This window comes from Prosopis cineraria, unplaced genomic scaffold, assembly GCF_029017545.1.
Source record: "Prosopis cineraria cultivar Desert tree isolate PC_DT_omini unplaced genomic scaffold, ASM2901754v1 PC13, whole genome shotgun sequence".
Lineage (NCBI taxonomy): Eukaryota > Viridiplantae > Streptophyta > Magnoliopsida > Fabales > Fabaceae > Prosopis > Prosopis cineraria.
Window position 1 is genome coordinate 36,011,569 of NW_026555344.1, and position 20,469 is coordinate 36,032,037.

The 20,469-nt window shown below is 34.4% G+C and overlaps 1 protein-coding gene across 9 annotated transcripts; it reads left to right on the forward strand.

The window, feature by feature from the left end:
• Positions 1-8,862: 8,862 nt before the first annotated feature.
• On the forward strand, positions 8,863-16,547 carry LOC129291087 (protein BCCIP homolog). Of its 9 annotated transcripts, XR_008588636.1 has the most exons (13): positions 8,950-9,029; positions 9,579-9,632; positions 11,342-11,467; positions 11,548-12,000; positions 12,267-12,408; positions 12,508-12,578; positions 12,675-12,899; positions 14,343-14,552; positions 14,665-14,730; positions 14,871-14,960; positions 15,305-15,361; positions 15,969-16,123; positions 16,222-16,547. XR_008588636.1 is itself a non-coding variant. In XM_054928220.1 (12 exons), exons 4-12 carry the CDS (start codon positions 11,860-11,862, stop codon positions 16,065-16,067), a joined length of 1,101 nt encoding a protein of 366 aa, XP_054784195.1. In that variant the 5' UTR covers positions 8,950-9,029; positions 9,579-9,632; positions 11,342-11,467; positions 11,548-11,859; the 3' UTR covers positions 16,068-16,547. The 9 variants fall into 9 exon arrangements, 7 of the variants coding, with proteins under 7 accessions (XP_054784201.1, XP_054784199.1, XP_054784195.1 ...); XM_054928220.1 differs by having other exon boundaries at positions 15,969-16,547; XM_054928226.1 differs by lacking the exon at positions 11,548-12,000 and having other exon boundaries at positions 8,863-9,029; positions 15,969-16,547.
• The last annotated feature ends 3,922 nt before the right edge of the window (positions 16,548-20,469 follow it).

Sequence of the window (20,469 nt, forward strand, 5' to 3'; positions counted from 1 at the left end):
GTATTTCATATATGCAGATATGTGCGAGAAAAGCAAAGCAAGAGGTCCTGTGTTAAGTTGCCATGTTGTAAATGCCAATGTCTTACAACGTTATCGTCGAAATCCTCCACAAGAGTCTCTTCAAGTGCATGCCAACAACCAATCGTCTCCAGACTAACCATTATGGGTAGGAACATACATATATGATGAATATGGAAGATCTACAATAACAGAAAATAACACACCATATGGTAATGTAATCATAAGTTCAATAAATAATAATAATAATTAAAAATTATGTTGTACGTGTCCCCTATTAATTAGTATATGGTTGTGTCTCTATTCTCTCCCGATTACCATTATGTTATTTTCTCACCTTGAATTTCCATGGTTCCCAAAAAAAAAAAAAAACCAATGATGAAATTTGTCCAACACATAAATGAAATAAGCATTCCAATTCCAAGCATAACCTAACATGCTTAAATACCTTAAACAAATGATCATTTCATCTTATAGTATGTTTTTTAGGAGTGATTTAATGTTTCATAATATAAGATAAAGTTTAGAGAAAAATAATGATTCATTAACGAAGCTTATATCAAAATCACCCCTATTATTTTATTTTCACTCTCCCTTATTAAATGAAGGATGTTTATGAAAATTTATATTCCTTTTTTGAAGAAATTAAAATTTAAAACTATATAATTAGATAGTGGTGGACCAACATTCGACTGAGAGTGGATAGATGCCCCCCTTCTCTTCAATTTTTAAAATTACTAAGTTGATGAGTGATAGATCTATATGATGCCCCAACTCCTTTGTAAATTTGAACCCATGGTGAGTGAGGTTGAAGAAAAAGAGGGGGATTCGAGAGTGGGAGATGATAAATGAAATATCATTCGATACTCTTTCAAAGGAGGATTTATATTCCAATAGTAAGGTTCCAAATTAAATTTCTATAATGGAAGTGAGAAACAGTTGGTTCCTTTTCTTTTTTGGGCCAGAAGAAGAACAATGTGGGAGGAACTGTTGGTTTCAGACTATAATGTTTGAAGGAGGAGAAGAACAATGTGGAAGGGATGATTGTGAGAGAGAGAGAGAGAGGGAGGGAGGGAGGGAGAGAAGCAAAAATAAAGAGTGGATTTTTGTAAATGAAAAAACAATGTGGAAGGATAGTGTAATAATAAGTGAGTGGATTTTTAATATGGAGCATTTTCTAAAAGTCATGCTTTGATCTAAAATATAAGGTATTGGGCAATTCTTATATTTTGTTCAACTATATCCTTACTTTAATTATTATTTCTTTTAAAAAATGCTAACATATGTCTTCATATGTTATCTCTTCATATAAATCTATTACTCACCTTCTCTATATTTTATATTCAACCTTCTCTTTATCTCTTCATATGCTATCCCTCTTCCAAGTCTTGTGATTTTCTCTCTCCTTCAAAATTAAATTCTCCACTTCTATGTCTTTTTATAGGGATGATAGCTTAGATTAAAAGAAATAGAAATAAAAAAATTAGTATAGAGATACTGTGGAAATGAAATTAAACATTTTAAATGCTCCTACGAGATTTGAAAAAGATATTCTCATATAAAAATAGATTTTTAAGATATTCAAAGTGCCACCTTATTAAAACTTTACTCCCTTATTTCTTTATTTTTTTATTTAAAAATAAAATATATTTGGTTTTATGTTTTGTTTTCATTTTAAAAATGTTGATTTGAAATTGAATTATAAGATATTAGAAAGACTTTAAACAAAATTAATTATTAACGTACTATCTGAATTTTAAATTCTCTTTTACTGTATAGATATTGCGAATCATATTTTCATTATCAACAAAATCCTACTGGTCAACTTATTTGTAATTGCAAATGAACATTTATAAAATGCCTGTGAATCAACCATGAAATTAGAATTAAAAAATATAATTAAATTATAATTTATTATATTGATAAAAAATAGCGATTGTATTAACAATAAGTGCAAAAGTTAAAAAAAAAAATTAATAACAATGCGTGTATACATATTTAAATAATTGTAATGTGATTTCCACCGCAGAGTTCAATTTTACTTTACTTTTTTATATAATGCTACATTCTTTCAATTTTACTTAAGTATTAAAAACATTAATTAATAACAATGCGTGTATACATATTTAAAAATACTATATTTTTTTTTCTAAAATTTACATTTTTATGATGTGTAAGGTGATATGTTTAATAGGTAAGATGATATGTGTCAAGTGATTTGACTTTAAAACAGATATCATGGGATGTGACTAGCATTGGGGTCAAATCCCATTAAAGAAGTGAACACGGCTTCAAGTAATGCTAGAACCACCCAAGTGTTTTTAATTCCACACTAAACTCAAAATGGCTTGGTTCATTTCAGGCTATTTCAAGCATATAGATTATTTAGAACAAGTGGGTATCAAGAATAAGATATACCTAGTTTCTATTATAAACTCAAACATGTGTGGGTACTCTTTGATTCAAGCATGCATTAGGTTTGAACTCTCTGTAAGGTGAAACAAGCATGACTACTGTGGCAAGCTTAAATTGGCTCGCTCAATTTTAAGATTCTTTAAGTTAAGCTTGATAGTTCTAAGATATGAAACCCATTCAAGTATGAATCACCAAGATGACATGCATGGATTAGATTATGACATAACTCAAGCTGACACATTGGGACTAATTTAAGCCTATATGACATCTTACTCAAGCGTGAATTATATCACATATGCAAATCCTTAAATAAGAGCTAGTTCAAGCGTGTGCTTTGCTTAAAATGAGGGAGTTTTACTCAAATTCAGAACACTTACTTTCACTGGAGATTCAAACACCAATAAGTCCAATTCAGGATAAGTTTGAATTGGCTATCAATGTCCAGCAAGGCTTCTAGATGCTAATTCAAGCAAGTATCGATTTTAACTTAAGCTTGGAGTAGATCTACCAAGTCTTATGATACATTACAAGGGTTGATTCACGCAAGTGTCTTACCTAAGATAGACATGAATTAGACTCTAAAGACCAAATGCATTATAAATGTTTGACAGTGAAGTGTAAGGACTTACACTATTAGAAAAATACAAATTAGTGAGAGATTGTTTATTCCTCTCTAAAATGAATCAATGAGAAATATTGATTTCGTAGCTTGATTAAAAATTAGCGAGAAACTGTCAATTTCTTTATAAAATAAGATAATTAGTAAGAAAATTAGCGAGGCATTTTTATACCTCTCTAAAATGAGAGATTAACAAGGAATTTTGTATTCTTCTTTGAAATAAGATAATTAGTTAAGAACTTAGTTAGGCATTTTTATACCTCTCTAAAATGAGAGATTAGCGAGAGATTTAGCAAGAAATTTTATATTCCTATCTAAAATAAGATAATTAGTAAGGAAATTAGTGAGTCATTTTATACCTCTTTAAAATGAGAGATTAGTGAGATATTTTGTATTTTTTTCTAAAATAAGATAATTAGTGCAAGATTTAATTAGGAATTTTGTATTCCTTTCTAAAATAAAATAATTAGCAAAGTATTTTTATATCTCTATAAATATATAATTAGCCAAGAAATTAGCAAGAAATATTTAGGAAAAATAACAACAAAATTTCTTTAAAATATATAAATGATAATTTGATCTTTAGAAATGTTATAATTCCATCAAAGTTTTTAGGAACTTTTTTATCATTAATAAAGTTATATAAATTATCAAATTATTTTTATTGAAAATAAATGATTTATAAATTTTGTTTAAATATTTACAACTACCTTTCTTATATTCACGACAATGTAACATTAAATCACAACTTCACATGTTACATTTTTTATTTATTGTTGCATTGTTGGAATATAAGAAGAAAAGTTGTGAAAATTTAAACAAAACTTGTGACTTATTTATTTTCAACAAGGACAATTTGATAATTTATATAAATTTATTAATAACAGAAAAGTTTTGAGAGACTTTAGAAAAATTATAACATTTTGAGGGATCAAATTATCATTTATATATTTTAAAAAGATTTTATTATCATTTGTCCAAATATTTACACCTTTCTAAAAACATAATTAGCTAGAAAAATATTGGAAGATATTTTTTTATAGTTCTCTAAAAAATAATTATATTAGTTAGAAAATTAGCAAAATGATTTTATGTTTATCTAAATTAAGACAATTAGTAAGACATTTTTATGATTTTTTACTCTTCCATATAAAAGATTATATTTTCTTAATACTTCCACAATTTTTTTAATAAAAAATTTTATTTTTCTCTTAATATTTTGGGAGTAAAATTCGAGTTAAGCGCCAATACTGATACGTTCCCTCTCTTTTTTTCGGTTCTTTGAATATTGATTCATCAGGAAAAGCTTTCACCGGTCAGTACTAGGGCTGCACAAAGGACTGGACGGGACTGGACTTCAGCCTAACCCGAAGTCTGGTCCTTTTCATGAAAAGGACTAGGTTAGGCAACCCGTAGTCCAGTCTGGTCCTGTGAAAACCCGGAGATTAACAGGACCGGACTTAGTCCATAGGACTGGGAGACTGGTCCTGTTAGTCCAATACTCACTTGACTTTTTTTTCTTTTTTTTTCTCTATGATAAGCAATAATCCATTTCAACCTAATAAATTCAATTAAGATAATAAAAACACTTATAATCATAATAAATTCATAATTCATAATGATTTCTAACATCAAGAAAATAATATTTCAGTTACAGTCCAAACTCCAAATGATTTAGATATATAACTTCAACAAAAACACTCAATAAAGTTTAACACTACATTACATTTGTCATGTAATTATCTCCTTAGCTTCAACAGAAACAAACTTAACAAATCTTCAAATAATTATCTCCTTAGTGTCAATAACACTTGAAGCATTTGTAAAAAAAAATCATATACACATATATAAAGTGATTAGTAAGTGTAAAAATGCAATATATACATTAAATTAAGAGATATAAAATTGAATATATTACCTGCAACATTAACCACATCGTCAGTCTCTTGAAAATTATCAACCTCATGAAACATAGAGACAAACTCTGAGAGAGATTGCCCTGCAACTAGCCAATTCTGGGCACAAATGAGTGCTTCAGTCATCTTAGGAGATAAAGAACTCCTATAACCATCAACAACACGTCCTCCAGTGCTAAAAGCTGATTCAGAAGCAACTGTAGATACTGGTATAGCCAATACATCTTATGCTATCAAGGAAAGCACTCTATACTTGGTAGAATTAACCTTCCACCATGTCAAGATATCAAAATCATCATCATCATCATCAATAGGGGTGTCCTCAGATGTACTAGCAGAAAGGTATCTATCCAACTCTGATTGGGTATCAACTGATGAGCTTTTTTGCTTCAGGGATGCTAACCATCTACGACCAGGGTCTTTTTTACCTTTACTTGCATTTGAAGTGTTGGTGTCAAGAGCACTTGGAGAGTTGATACTACCAGAACTGCTTGTATCAGGACCAATTGTTGCAGAGTATTCCTCAAATAGGCGATACAAAGTGTCTCTTGCCTTGTTCTTCATGGACATACAAAGGTCAGGGGCAGCAAAAAGCTGATCACATACATGATTGATATAGGCAAGCTTGTATCGAGGATCGAGAATCACAGCAATAATCAACAAAGGGTTCAAATTATCTGTTGCCCCCCAATACTTATCATATTTTCTCTTCATGCTCAAAGACATTTCCCTAAGAAGAGGGTCATCACTTTCAACATTCTCATCTAATAACTCTTGAATTAAAGCAATTTGATGGAAGCATGTATGTGCAGTAACTTTCAGTGTGCTAGAAAATTATAAAGTGACATCATAAAACACCTTCAAGAACTTAAGAAAGAACCGTGCTTTATTCCAAGCTTGTTTGTTTGGAGGGCCATTACGCTTAGGAGGAGCTTGCCTAGAGTAAGCAAAAGCATCTATGTTGTCATCGGGTCTAGCATCTTGCCTATAAACATAGGCATCTATGCTACCCTCTAAACAAGAAAAGTCACTTTGAGCATGACGCTTTGAACCTTTGTTGAAGTAACTAACAAAATCTTCATCTTCATCCTCTAATCTTTCAAATGCCTTTTGAAACTTCAAAGCCACATCCAACATTAAATATGTAGAATTCCATCTAGTACTGACATCAAGGCAAATAATACTTTTTGTGTCCAACATTTCCAATTCACAAACATCTTTAAATCTTTGCAAGCGAGCAGGAGAGGAACGAACATATCTAATAGCATTTCGAATGGACTCAAAAGTATCTTTCAACTCCTTCAACCCGTCATTAACAACTAGATTAAGAATATGTGCAGAACACCGTAGTTGAAGATAATCACCACCACAAACAAGACCCCTCTAATTCTTTAAACGCCTTTTTAAGTAAGACAAGGCTGTGTCATTGGAAGTTGCATTATCCATAGTTATGGTGAACACATTTTGTATGCCCCAATCTGATAAGCACCTTTCAATTGTCTTGCCTATCGTATCACCTTTGTGATTCTCAACCATGCAAAAACTAAGAATCCTCTTATGCAAGTTCCAATCATTATCAATGAAATGGGCTGTCAAACATAAGTAATTGAAGTTTTGAACTGATGTCCAACAATCTGTAGTGAGGCAAAGACGATTAGTACACTTCTTTAACAAATTTTTCAAGATTCTAATTTCACCAAGATACAATTGCCAGGCATCTCTAGCCACTGTTGTTCTTGAAGGGATTTGAAATCGTGGTTCTAACTCCTTCACAAACTTTTTAAAGCCTTCCTTCTCAACAAGCCTAAATGGCATCTCATCACATATAATGAACTCAACTAGAGCCCTGCGACATCGTTTCTGATTGAACATATGAGGTACTAAGCTTCCCTCTTGCCCACTTGGTGTCACATAATTCAACATCGATTGCTTCGTCATTTGTGTAGCTTTATGTGGATTCTTGGAACACTTTGGTACATGCCTCTTCAAGGATGTTAAACCATGCTTGCCTGGGTCACAAGCATAATCTAAATTACAGTACTTGCATGCAGCTCTAACTTCTCCATTTGTCTCTTCCAATGGTAACTTAGTAAAGTGTTCCCACACTTTTGACACCTTTCTTGTAGAATTTTTTCTCTTTCTACTACCTTCTGTAGCTTCACTTTCAGTTACAGTTGTAAGAGGAGGAGGACATTCCATAGTAGTTGGGGGTTGAGGTGGAGGAGTAGGTGTCAAAGATGGTTCAGAAGGAGTTGAACTCACATTTTCACCAGTGAAAGGAGACGATTAAGGTTGGTCAATACTAGATGTTTGCTCAATATCCATTACTTCACAATGATAAAATATAATTGATAAGTTATAACAGCAAAATGGTAAAAAGGAAGCAAAATAGACAAGTTATAATAACACAAAATCATGGCAGGGAACACAAAAGCCAGAAAATGAGAGCACATAATTGATAAGGTGATTACTAATAAAAATCATCCCACAGGAATGTCCTTCTAATAGAGCAACACAGACATGGGGAAAAAACTTTAAACAACTTCTAAGGCAAGTCAATCCAAACCTATGTAACAAATTTTAATCCATATTAAACAACTTCTAAGGCAAGTCAATCCAAATTTTAATCCATATTAAACACATAAATGAATTTGATAAGCACGTTGCAAAGGCACAACAAGACTGTCTAAAAATGATAATAATTGATTTTTATTTCTAGGTAACTGAGCATAAACATCACTAATACAAATAAGAAGTATCTCAGTGCCTATCCAAACTGCAGTAAATATTCAAGTTATAAATATGAAGAAATTTCTAATACATTCGAATAGCCTGCCTTGGATTTCAATTATACTCATTATACAAGGCTTAGTAGTTATTAGTTGATTTCTATCAAATACAATGATTTTAAACCAAAAAAAAACAAAATACATGCTTCCCGCTACTCCACGCATGCTTGCTACCCATGCCCATGCTATTTCTCAGCAAAATTAAGCACCATAGAGCTCAGTTAAAACAACTTTCTCCCGAAAGTATCAGATTGGATAACGAAACAGAGAGAAATATAAGGGAGGTACAGCAATATATCAGTGGCGCAATGATCCAGTGTATATAAGGGAAGTATCAGATTGAAAGTATGTAAGGGAAGTTCAGAAATATACCAGTGGCGCAATGATCCGCTCACGGTAACCTCTTCGCTTGTCGTCTGGGAATTGGCGGAAAACTTAGCAGAGCAGTTGAAGCTGAAGCAGGTAAGTACGATTTAATTTGAGGGAAAGAAATTTGTGCCTTTGAATTAGAGGTTAGGGGTAATGGAGAGCAGGGGTAGGGCGGTGGTGTGGCGTGCTCAACGGTGAATCAGATGCGAGAGGCGATGCCGATAATAGACGGACCGACGTGATTGAAGCAGAGCAGCGGTGGGTAGGATTGCAGGAGAATGGCTCGAGCGAGAATGAAGAGGGAAGAGCAATGAATCAGAGATTAAGGCTCGAGCGAGAATGAAGAGGGAAGAGCAAGGGCTGCCGATGTGATTGACGGTGGTCGGAGGTGGCGTACCGGAGGAGGCAGGGGCTAGGGTTCGGCGCATTGGAGAGTAGAGAAACTGAGAATGAGTTTTGTGGTCGAGACCCAAGTAGCTGCGCGTACTGAAGCCTGAAGTAATTAATAATTTATAAATTATTTTTAATTATATTAAAATAATTATATAGGACCAGACCGGACCACTTAGTCCAGATGCTTGGTCTCTAGTCTGGTCTTACCCGAAAAATAAGTCCTGTTTTTTTGGTCTTTTTAGACCTACAGGACTAACATTTTATAGGACTGGATTGGACCGAATTTTTACGGGTCGGACCGGGTTGGACCAGACTACAAGACTTTTGCACAGTCCTAGTCAGTACTCCAAGTCTCCAAGCCCTCGACATTTTCTCGCTGGCTATCTATTCTTTTATATCTTTGTGGTCTCTTCTGTTAGGCTGCTCCTTGGCAAGATTCCTCTTGCGGCGACACTGTGCTCCTCGGTTCCTCCTCCTGCGACGACGTTCTCAACACAAAACCCCAGATCGGTATGCTTTCTTGTAACCCCTCTCTCGCTTTCCCTCCTCCGTTTCCCATCTCTGTCATCAAAACCTAGTCATAGTTTCCTCTGATTTTTCCCTCTTATCATGTTCCTTCCCCTCTTTTCTCCTTTGGTTTCCCTTTATGATTGAGTAATTTATCTGTGAAGAGATAGACTTGGACAGAGTGGAATGCTTTGTGGCTGTTCTGTCTCTGGTTTTGATTTTGCCTGCCGATAATTGATTTTTCCTACCATTAGTCGAACTGGGAACCTCTCAGCATTTGAACCAGACCTCTCAGATGAATTAACGCGTGTGTGAAAGTTTGAGAAGCATAGTCGTGTTATTTTTTGAGTAGTGGAATCTCAAGGGATGTGTGAATGCAGTAATTCCATTAGAAATTTTCATTTTTGATTTTCAATAATGCCGTGGGTGAGGTGAATGCAGCAATTTATCTATTCTTTTTATCTGGAATTGTTTTTTTTTTGAAATTATATGATTTATTAGATTATTTGAAAGCTCTATAATTAATTATATTTTGAACCCTCTATGATGTAGGTGATTTTGAATCGAATTATAATTATCGAGGCATTTGGGGTTGAGCTAAAGGAGGTAAGCTCAATGACACATGATTCCATCTTCTCTTTAAGTAAGTTGGGGTCAATTTTTACATGTTTTATTCTCTCGTGATACACAGATTTTTTTTTCTTTTGGCAATTCAATCTTCAGATATTAATTAGCAAGTTTGGAATGATTAATATCATCCTCCAGATTTATGGGGAGATCATTAATAGAGTTGTTATCGTAATTACTGATTTTTGGAATTTGTATTTGATTCATTCCTCTTGTGTGTGTTTCATTCAGTATCAATAGAGATTGACCTTTTGTCAGTAAGCACCACATAAAACCTCCATTGACCACATTTTTAAGAGCTGTAACTTAGCTGCTGTAGTTTGGAAGAAAATATTGCTGCTTGATATGTGTACTGAGTTCTATGGCAAAAGTATTGATGCTTGGTTAACAAATATCATGAATAGTCCCCGCATTGATACTTCTTGGAAAATTTGTGTGTGCATTTTGTGCTGGAAATTATGGGAAGCTGATGTAATTTCCTTCCTGCTTGCCCGTACAGTTTCCTGATCATTTGTATTTTTTTTTTGAGTTAATGAATTCCCCTTTTACTAAAAAAAAAAAACTTGCTTCAAAGCTTAACTCATCTTTAGATTTAAAAACTGCAATAATAAAATTTTTAAAAACACAAAATAATAAAACTTTTCCTAGCTATTGAGAATGAAAGTTACAAGAATATCTTGCCCAACCCATGAATATGATTCCCGCCGAGTAGCAGCCCAGAAAATTGCAAATGCCAAATAGACTAACATCACTACGAGTGAAAAAAACAGAAACCTCCTCAACCTTAGGGATACAAAAGCCATGGCCATGGATGCTTGGTCTTCAGGTGGGTCCTCTTCAAATGCATTTGTTGACTTGGTAAGCTCTTGGAAGCATGGTTGACCAACTTAAATTGGCGTTGGGAAAATTGGTGTATGTGTGATCAATTTTGATCGAGAGGAAACCAGTTTAACAACAGTGATCATGTTTGTATCCTGGAAGTGGTTTAAATTCTGATTTTGTTTGTCTCACTTAATTTATATATTTATGCTTACGTGCATAATTTTTTGACCAACCTTAAAGTAAGTGGATTTTAAATTTTAAAATAAGTTAAAAGAATGAATAACAAATTTTAGTGAGATAAGGATGAGTGATGCCTAAGCAACACGGAGGAACGTTAAGAGAAATATGCATAACTTTATTTGTCTTGTATAATTTAAAATATTTTAAAAGGATCTAGGCTTTTTGAAAATTCAAATGCATGGTATAATATGTATTTTAGAGAAATAGAGTTGGAAAGAGTAATATTCAGACTTCATAATATAGGAGTTATATTCAGACTTCATAATATTCAGACTAATAAGACATCACAACTAATAATTTCTATAGTCACTTGCCCTGTATCTCCATAAATTCAGAGCAGTCACAACAGCAAAAAGCCCCTCATCCTCATCATCTTCTACTTTTACAACAGTGCCCACTGTGGTCTGTCCCAAGATTAAGTCTACAAAGCCACTCAAATCCCATTGGCCCCTGCTGGTCCCCCCTTCCGCCACTGCATTGATGTACAAGGTGCTTGGTATGCAAGGTGCCAGATAGGCTTGGTGTAGGTGATATAGGCTTGGAGTATATTCCCCCTCAAAACAATTTTCATAGGGATTTTTTGACAATTTTTCCTTCTTTTTTTGTATTTAATTTGAGATTTTCAGGGCAAAAAGAGTCTTCTGGTCCCACACCTTGACTCTTGCGGTTTCTCTCTGTGTGCGTGCTCCCTGGACCCCATCTTGCTGTTTGTCGTCCTACTGCTGCCTTGCCTTCAGGCCTTCTCCTTTCAAGTGAGCTCCTTTCTGTTGTCCGTTACCCTTTCCTCTGCTGGAGATTGTGCTTGTTATACACAAATGGGCATGCACTACAGGTGCCTTTCAGGAGCTGAACCAAACACAAGCTGACAGTCTCAAACCCCATCCTTGGACTTTTGCCAGCCCCTTTGTTCATTTGTTATTGTTGTTTCCTTCCCTCCCATGTGGTAAATCATGCTACCACAATTTTTTATGTTCCCCACTTTTTTGTTTCTTTGATGAAAGATGTTTCCCTGTTAAATCTCATTCTTGAACCTTTTTTTTTTTGAGATCTTTTGTGCGTGATTGAACATGTTCAATTTGAGGGAAATTCATGTAGAAACCACCAGGGGTCCAAAACCATCATTTTTCTTCTTCCCGTTGCATGCATGGCATCAGCATCACACGCAGAGCAACATTCTTCCTCCTTATGGCCTCTTCTTCTGGAGTGGGTGGCTTCTCAGTTCTTGGCATGTTATGTTGGCATCACTTCCTTTGAATCTTTGATCCAAGCTGCTTGCTGCTTCAAAGTAAGCAAGCTCCGTGCTCCCTATTGCCATCTCTCTTCTTCAATCATAATCGTGAAGCTTCTTTGGTTGTTGTTGATGTGACCTTGAACTAAACCTCTCACTATCACATTCTAGTTGTTGTAATTTGAACCTAATGTTGTTTGTTCCCCCTTCACTTTGTGACATTCTTATTTCTGGTCAGAGCGACAAATTTGTCATAAGCGTCATTTTTTTTCAAGATCTTAATTTTATAGAATATAACTTCCCTAAATTTTTCATATTTTTAGAGTATAACAATGACCAGAAGACCTAGAAGGCATAGCCAACGTTTGAAAGCTCAACCTTTGACATTCTCCCGGTTTGCTCGTTCAGTAGCCCGATTGGCCTCTACTTCCAAAACTGATAAAAAATCTGGTCCAAGCTTCACAGGTAATCCCTGTCTCTACAGTAATGTACATTTCATAGTCAGTTGACGTTGACAGTTGCATAATTGCATCCCAGTGTCTAAGCCTCTAACTTACTGCCCAGGCAATAGGTTTGCTAAGCACACTTTGGAAGAGAAGACAGAGCAATCTGAGTCATCCAGTGAAGAGTTTGAAGTAATTGTTCATAGATGATTTATTGTATTCAAGATGTTTAAATTAAAATCAGAGAATAACTAGCAAATTATTAAAGTATGGTTTCTATCCTTGAAGGATGTTGTCCAAGCAGATTTTTCCTTCTTTGATCCCAAACCTGGTGACTTTCATGGGGTAAAGAACTTGCTTCAAACTTACCTGGATGATAAACAATGGGATTTGAGTGGCTTTGTAGACTTAATCTTGGGACAGGCCACAGTGGGCACTGTTGTAAAAGTGGAAGATGATGAGGATGAGGGGCTTTTTGCTGTTGTGACTGCTCTGAATTTATGGAGATACAGGGTAAGTGACTATAGAAATTATTAATCGTGATGTCTTGTTACCACATATCTTTTGGTTGGCTTCAAATGTTATGTAAAATCATATTTACTTCATAGCACATGTGATCTAGATCCTTACCAAATTTACCAGTTTGGTGATTTGTTAAAAGTATGAAAAGGAAAGCTGCCTAGATCAAAATACTAATGGCATGTTTCTTATTTAAGATAGGACATATCATGTGTTTGCATGCGTATGTCTCTATTTAGAAAATTAATCCTTAACATTATTTATTTGAGGTAGAATACAACAGTAGGTCTTTATATTTTGATTGCATTTTTTTCAGTTCTTATAGTTTTATTTCATTGTTTTCAATCCTTTTAGTTTGATCCGCTTGCAACATTAGCCTTTACAGTTTTAAAAATGCATAGAAGGACCATGACTTGACATTGACAAAGTTAATCTTGTTGATGTGTACTTAACTCTCTTAATCCCTTTGCTCATATGGAAATAAATTGACCATATCTAATTAAAAATAAAAAGCAAGGGGGAATTTTTTTTTTTAATATTTGGTTTAAACAGAATGTGGGAGACAAAGGTGAATACGGTTAGATTAGAGAATGCCTTTGTTTAGAAGTTCTAATCATTAAAAGGCAAAAGGGATAACAAAGTTAAGTATATGTCAGAGAAATTAACTTCGTGCCAGATTATGGTCCTAATGTGTAGAGCTGAGAATAAGGGCTAGCCTGATGAATTGCCTATTTAAGCCTGTTTTTTAAGGATTTAGGCTTGAAAAAATGGCATTTTTTGGGGAAACTGGGTTTTGAAGCTTGGCCTTGATGGGCTATGAAAAAACGAGTTCTGGCTTGAGCAGCCCTTTCTATTTTACCTTTGAAAAATAAAATATTTTCAATTTTTAAATTGAATTTAAACTCTAAAATATATGTTGATACTTTAGAATTAGAATTTCTATGATTTATTTTTAATTTTTAACATTATAATTTGTATTTTTAAGAAGAATATGTAATATTATAATTGACAATTTTAATTTTAAAAATAAAAAAAATAAAAAGGGGCTGACGGGCCTAGCCCTGAGGCCTTTGAATAAGGGTTGGGCTTTCATAAATGATCAATTATGGGGTATTTGGGCTTATGGGCTTGAGCCCATACGGACTGAGCCCACCTGTTTGTTTCCCATTCAAAACTATAGGAACTAAAGTTGTGTATGAATTGAACTAAAAAGATTGGAAATAACAAAATAGAACTATAAGAGCTAAAAACAAAACACAATAATAGGGACCTGCTGCTGTATTTTAATTTTCCCCTTTATTTGAGGTGCAAACTGCAATTTTTTGATTTAGTAGATGACTCCAGTAATTCTTGATTCTGCGAACAACATGCCAATTTGATGTGTGACTGGCACAGTATTTCTGCACTTGCAGAAGCTTGACTAATTGCTTTTTCCAGGAGCAAAAATGTATTGTGGAGCTAAAGGATTTCCTGCTTAAAGAATGCAAAGAAGAAGGCACATTTGATCAATTGAAACTTATTTTGGGGGAACAAGCACATGATGTTGGTCTTCTGGTGTCCCAGCGTGTAGTGAATCTTCCTCTGCAGCTTTTGCCACATCTTTATGATGCCCTTTTTGATGAAGTGTCATGGGCGACTGAAGATGAGGTCAGATGTTGATAGTATTAGATGGGTGAGGGTGGTAGATATGATTCAACTTAATCATCAGAGGCTAACTTTGCCCAGGGAACTTATAATGTATTGTTTTGCATTTTTGTAGCCAACAGAGGAGCTTCGAAATTCCTTCAAGTTCACGCATTATATAATATATAGTAAAATTTACAAGGTACCCTTCTGTGGCGTCACCCTCCTATTCATTGTCTTCTCTTTTTGGTTACTCTAGAGTTTCTGGTTAAATTCATTTTCTTGTGGTTTGCTGTTATTTTTTATTGATTTTTCTCTTCTTGACTGAATGTGAAAACACAGCATAAGAATGCAGAGCAGAATAGAAAACTGAACAATGATGATGACGACGCAATAATATATGTAAAGCCCGAGGACGAACTTTTTCACAAGGTACTGAACTACCATTGCTTTTGTGGAACTTGTTGACCCGTTTTGTATTTCTTTCCCTTCCATTACTGACTGTTGGATGAGGGCCTATGGCGCCATTGGCCCATATCAAGATTAGACCTATTTTTCCTTATTTAAATAAGATCTGCTATCTGTTATTAATATCTATTTTTTATTTCTTGTCAGTATCTGATTTGATTTACCAAGATTATAGGAGAGATATTTGTGATTTGTGTAGATTCTCTTCCTCTGATTTCTTTTATATATGTCAATGCTTCTTATGAATAAAATTAGAGTGCTGTTCTACCCTAATTATAGCACTGACTACTTTCTAAAATTTATCACAGTTGAGCTCCTGGTTTTTCTGTTTTCCGTTGCGAACTTCCCAGCCTGAAACTCGTGAGGCAAGTATTACGATTCCTTATATACCATGCCATCATTGCAATATGTTTTGGTTCTCCATTTTCTGGATGCATGATAATATTAAGTACTGCCTCTGTTTATTGGAGAGAATGTACAGGAAAATATGGTGCGCTTCATGGAATATAATGCTCACATTCTTAACAGGAAGTTTTTTTCTCTCCCATCTTTTACGGGATACAGTTAAATGTCCGCCTAGTTTTATTTTGGGGGCGGGGTGCTGAGGGTCGGTGGGTATTCTTATGAAGTGATTGAACAGCCTATTTGAAAATTCTCTCTTTACTTTGTCTTTTCCCTCGTTGATGTAGAGATGAACATCCGAATCAGGTACAGTGCGAGGTTTTAAGCTTCACTCTCATCTTTCCCTCTACAATCTACATTCAAGGATTAGATAGGAATACCAAATTAACATGATCAAGATAGAGCGCAACGGAAATGACCAAGTCCAAGTTGTTGGAATCAATTTTGATACACTCAACGTTAAGAATTTTGAAATAATTAGAATTTCAGTTTTATTTTCTTGCTTAAACGCCCTATGATCATATATGGTCAGTAATTCTGAATTTGATATTCATGTTTTGCCTATTACAGCTAAAGACTTACAGGTCAATGGGATTAGTCATGGCCGTTGAAGTGGACAAAATTCCCACATTTCGGCAAGAATTACGTTCTCTAATAAGTGAACCCTGATGCGACGGATTTTGATCAATGCCGTCAAACTTCTGATTCATTCTGATCTGATCAAGGTGCCAAATTTTAATACATTTTTGGTCATGGGTGTTGAGGCGCTTTTAAGAACGTACTTTTCTACATTAGCCTGATGTATTTAAAATTTTGCTCACAGAGAAACGGGCCTAAATTGATAAATTGATTTCATCCCTTGAGTTTATGGCCGTTTTTGTTCTCGCGGTGCCTATCGACCAGATATTTGTGGACAATATCTTCCGGTTTTCACCCTTGAATGCTTAGCGAAACATGTTAGTATGTTCTACGGCTACAAGAAAACATTTATTTGCATTGAGCAAACTGATGAAGATACGATTCTGTCAATAAGTTGATGAAATTGAATACTGGATGTGGATTAAAGAAACTTTATAATCGCGCAGACCACTTTCTAGATTTTTCACGCGTGAATGTGGTTTGTTTATTACTATGGGAGACATTTTCTATTTCTGTGCTCTTTATGGACAATGTTGATGATCTGATATATTGATGCATGGCCAATGTTCGTCACACCCCCTCACCCTCAAGGTTCTTTTGAACGGTGGGTTGGCTGGCATTGTGGTCCCTTAACTCAAACGATTTATTAATTTTTTATTATTTTCTTGGGGTCACTGATTTGGTGAAATAATGGGCGTTAGGGCTAAAGGCAAAAGCGAAAATAGCCAGGGAAGTTATGGTCATCTAACATTATATTAATGAGTTAAGACTAGCTTGCTAGTCAATCATTTCCTAACGGCTAATTGTGGAGTCCGCAGGGGCCTGTTTGGTTCAGAAGAAGCATTTTCATGGAATTAAAACTGGAGAAGAAAATGGAATTGGAATTGGAAAAAGAAAAGGAATTAAATTAAAAAGTAGGTTTGTGTGATAGAAAAAATGGGTAGAAATTATTTTTCAGGCATATAAATTAAATTGATTTTAAAATCTAAAAAGATAATATTATCTCTACCACTTTCCCTCATCCTTCCTCCTCCACCTATTCATAGACGATGCACCAGATCAACAATATTTAACACAGCCCAGTTGGTAACAAACAACCCAAAATCAATCAAAACCATGTAGAATCAAATGATTGGAATTTTGCTTATAATCAACCCATATTGTAAAATGATATGTGATAAGAATCAACAAAACCAGATTTGGGAATGTACCAAATAAAACCAGACCTGCCAAAAAAAAAAGAAAGAAAGAAAGAAAGAAAGAAAGAAAGAAAAAGAACAGGATGACTTGACATCCATGGCTTCTCAAACCTAAACTAGATCTGTAGTGGCTTCATCCTCGAACTTCATCCTTATTGTCGATGTCAGATTTGTGATGATGAAACATGGAGAGGAGAACAACTAGCAAACAATTTTGGAGCACAACGGCTTCCACGGCTTCTAACACTCACCGCCAATGGTCATATTTGTGATGTTGAAGCAGCATGATCAGTGAACATACATTCAAGCTTAGATCTAAAGCTCGTCGAAGCACTGAACCCTCTCTGCCGAAGCGATTTTGGAAAATGAAGCTTGCGGAAGCTTCCATGGCTTCTAAAGCTCGCCTAAAAATGAAGTGCAGAGGGAGAGAATGTCGAGGCGGGGAGTTTGATAGTTTAGAGGTGGGGAGTTAATTTTGGCAATTTGAAAAGTAATTAAGGACATTTTGATCAGCATAATTACTTCCTAGGAAAATCTGGATTTTCCATAGGGTGATGGTGGGAATTGAATTTCGACTCTCTTTCCTGGAAATCAATTCTTGAGAACCGATTTTCATACCAACCAATTAAAGGAATTTGCTAATTCCTTTTCCCAGAGTTTAATTCCAGCGGACCAAACGGGAATTCTTTTAAAAACGTTATATGTTGTTCAGCCTGACTTGTAACATAGGGTATGTTTGGATTACCTTTTAACTGAGGTTTGGGTCCTCCCCAATCTTAGTTGAGGAAAAAAAGCTCATTGCAAGATTTAAAATCTTGTTTGAATTAATTTTCTTTTTTTTTCAAACGAGTGTTAAAGCAAAATGAGCGTTGTTGTTGAAGCCAGATGAGGGGGCTTTTTTAGGCATGTTAGGAACGTTGGTGCGGCGTTTAATGTCAAAGTCCTTTTTCCTTATCCTCTCACCTCAATCAATCCCGGTCGTTTTTTCCGGCCAAAAAAATAAAAAAAATCAATCCCGGTCGTTTTCTGAATATAATACCCAAACACTAGAAAAGCCTTGAATAAGAGATTAGCAGTTGGATTCGCACTCTATAGAACTGGAAATTGAGGCCAACAACCATCTGAACACCTTTGTGAAGAGTCAAATGTCACGGGCTGAGAGTCTGGCGCAGCACACGACGCCTATGCGGTGTCTAGAGGACCTCATAATCCTCAGAACAAGCCTTACCACATACGGATCACACTGGTTTCGTCCTGCCATGGGCTCATCAGGGAGGCGGCACCAGCCCCCGACCAGTTGTGCACTCAGTCCGAAGACTGAGGCAGAACACCCCCAATGCCAATGTCGCCCCCTTTATCCATATTGTGCGAGGCTAACCAGCGAATCGTTCGTTACATTGGTCTTTAACGGTCACGGAGATATCATCCGTGACACAAAGCTTCAAATTGAAAGGCCAAATCAGCTTTGCTTTTCACCTTTAGGTCACGTTTGCTTATTAGAATAGAATGAAATAGAATGAATTAAAAAAATAAAAGTAATAATAACATGATCAAAGAGGATATGTGAGCACATTTATAAAGGAGATGGGTAATTTAGTTTATAGAGTTGAGAATCATGATTCATAAAATTTTTGAAAGACATGATAATTCTCATATTTGTAATTATATTAATAAGTTTTCTTATATTTATTATGAGAGAAAGACAATTGAATTTATTTTTATCTTTATTTGTTCAATTCATTCCATTTTATTATATTCCAGTAAGCAAACGTGATCTTAGCATTTTTGAATATAACACACAAGCCAGCATCCCTGCCAACACTAAAAGAAACATCAGTATTGCATTTTATACGAGAGGGATTTGGACTACGCCACGGAAGAGTAGGCGAGAACCCATGAGTGTCATTCACATTAGGTGGGCGATGCCAATTATGAACACTCCAAAATTCATATGGTAAAGATTTAGCATTGGTAACGACCAAAAAGGAATCAACAGGGGAGCCTTTTATATCGGCTAGAGCATCTTGCCTTCCAGATTTGCCAAACAGTCATGACGACCAGAGCTTTGTTAAAATAATCTAAACCCGACTCAACAAAACACCAGAAAAGCCAATGATTAAGACAAGCAATATTAAAATAGTTCAAGTTTCGACACGACACATTGCCCTATTTAACAAGTAAAGTAAACAATGAACAAATGAAATAAAAAAGTTTTGATATTAATTCAAATAACTATGAGGGATAATTTTTTATTTCTTTCAAAAATTTAATATCAAATTATTACCCTGGACTACAGTATAATTTCAACAATTTAGAGATTTTTAATTTTAAATAACTGTGGTCAAGGAATCTTTATTAAAATTCTCCCTTTTAAACAAATTATGGGTCTTAAAGTTTAAAAATTAAAATTAAAATATATTTTGAATATTATTTTAAACTATTTTATTAAAATAATAACCTTTTTAATTTTTAAAGAAAATATCTATAATAATATACTCAAATATATGATCTCTTGGCATAAAATGAACTAAAATATAAAGGATTAATTAATATTTAATATATATATTTAAAATACTAAAATTGTATTCATGACTTTTTTCAAATCTATTTAGGCTCGAACATAAAAAATTTATTATTTTACTAAGTTTGGCTCTAAATTTTTTTCATGCTTATTTAGGTTGACCTAAATTAATGGTTTTAGCAAAAGTAATATAAAAATTTTCTTATGTGTAAACTTTATCCATTCTTTTATATATCTATAGGGAGATTGACAAATACATACATACATGCATTATCTTTCAACCTATGAAAGGAATTCACACGTGCATTGCATCCAAGGACTCGCCATCCTGTACTTAGGAGACACTTTAGAAAGATGTTTGGTATAATATAATTTTAGTACAAGGCCGCCAATAAAAACAAAATATATGATTATACATAGGATATTTATGTAATCATTATATTCATTATTATTTTTTAAATCTAAATCCCTCCCTAAATGTATAGCATATATCCATTATATTATTAAAGACAATTCTGTTCAAGATATTATTAAACACTAAATATGAATAGATCTCCTCACGAGGATTTAAACATGAGTTTTCTATATTATAAGGGATTAATCTTGTCTACTACACCCAATCCCTATTAGTTATAATTTCACAAGTTTATGTGCTAGAATACTAGATATAAAAATGGGCTTACATATTTTTCTCTTAAGAAAATGGGCTTAC

Coding starts and splice junctions, on each gene's coding strand:
- LOC129291087 (XM_054928220.1), top strand. CDS start 11,860: ATGGCATCAGCATCACACGCAGAGCAACATTCTTCCTCCTTATGGCCT. Junction 12,409..12,507: donor ATCTGGTCCAAGCTTCACAG/GTAATCCCTGTC, acceptor CTTACTGCCCAG/GCAATAGGTTTGCTAAGCAC. Junction 14,731..14,870: donor TATATAGTAAAATTTACAAG/GTACCCTTCTGT, acceptor GTGAAAACACAG/CATAAGAATGCAGAGCAGAA.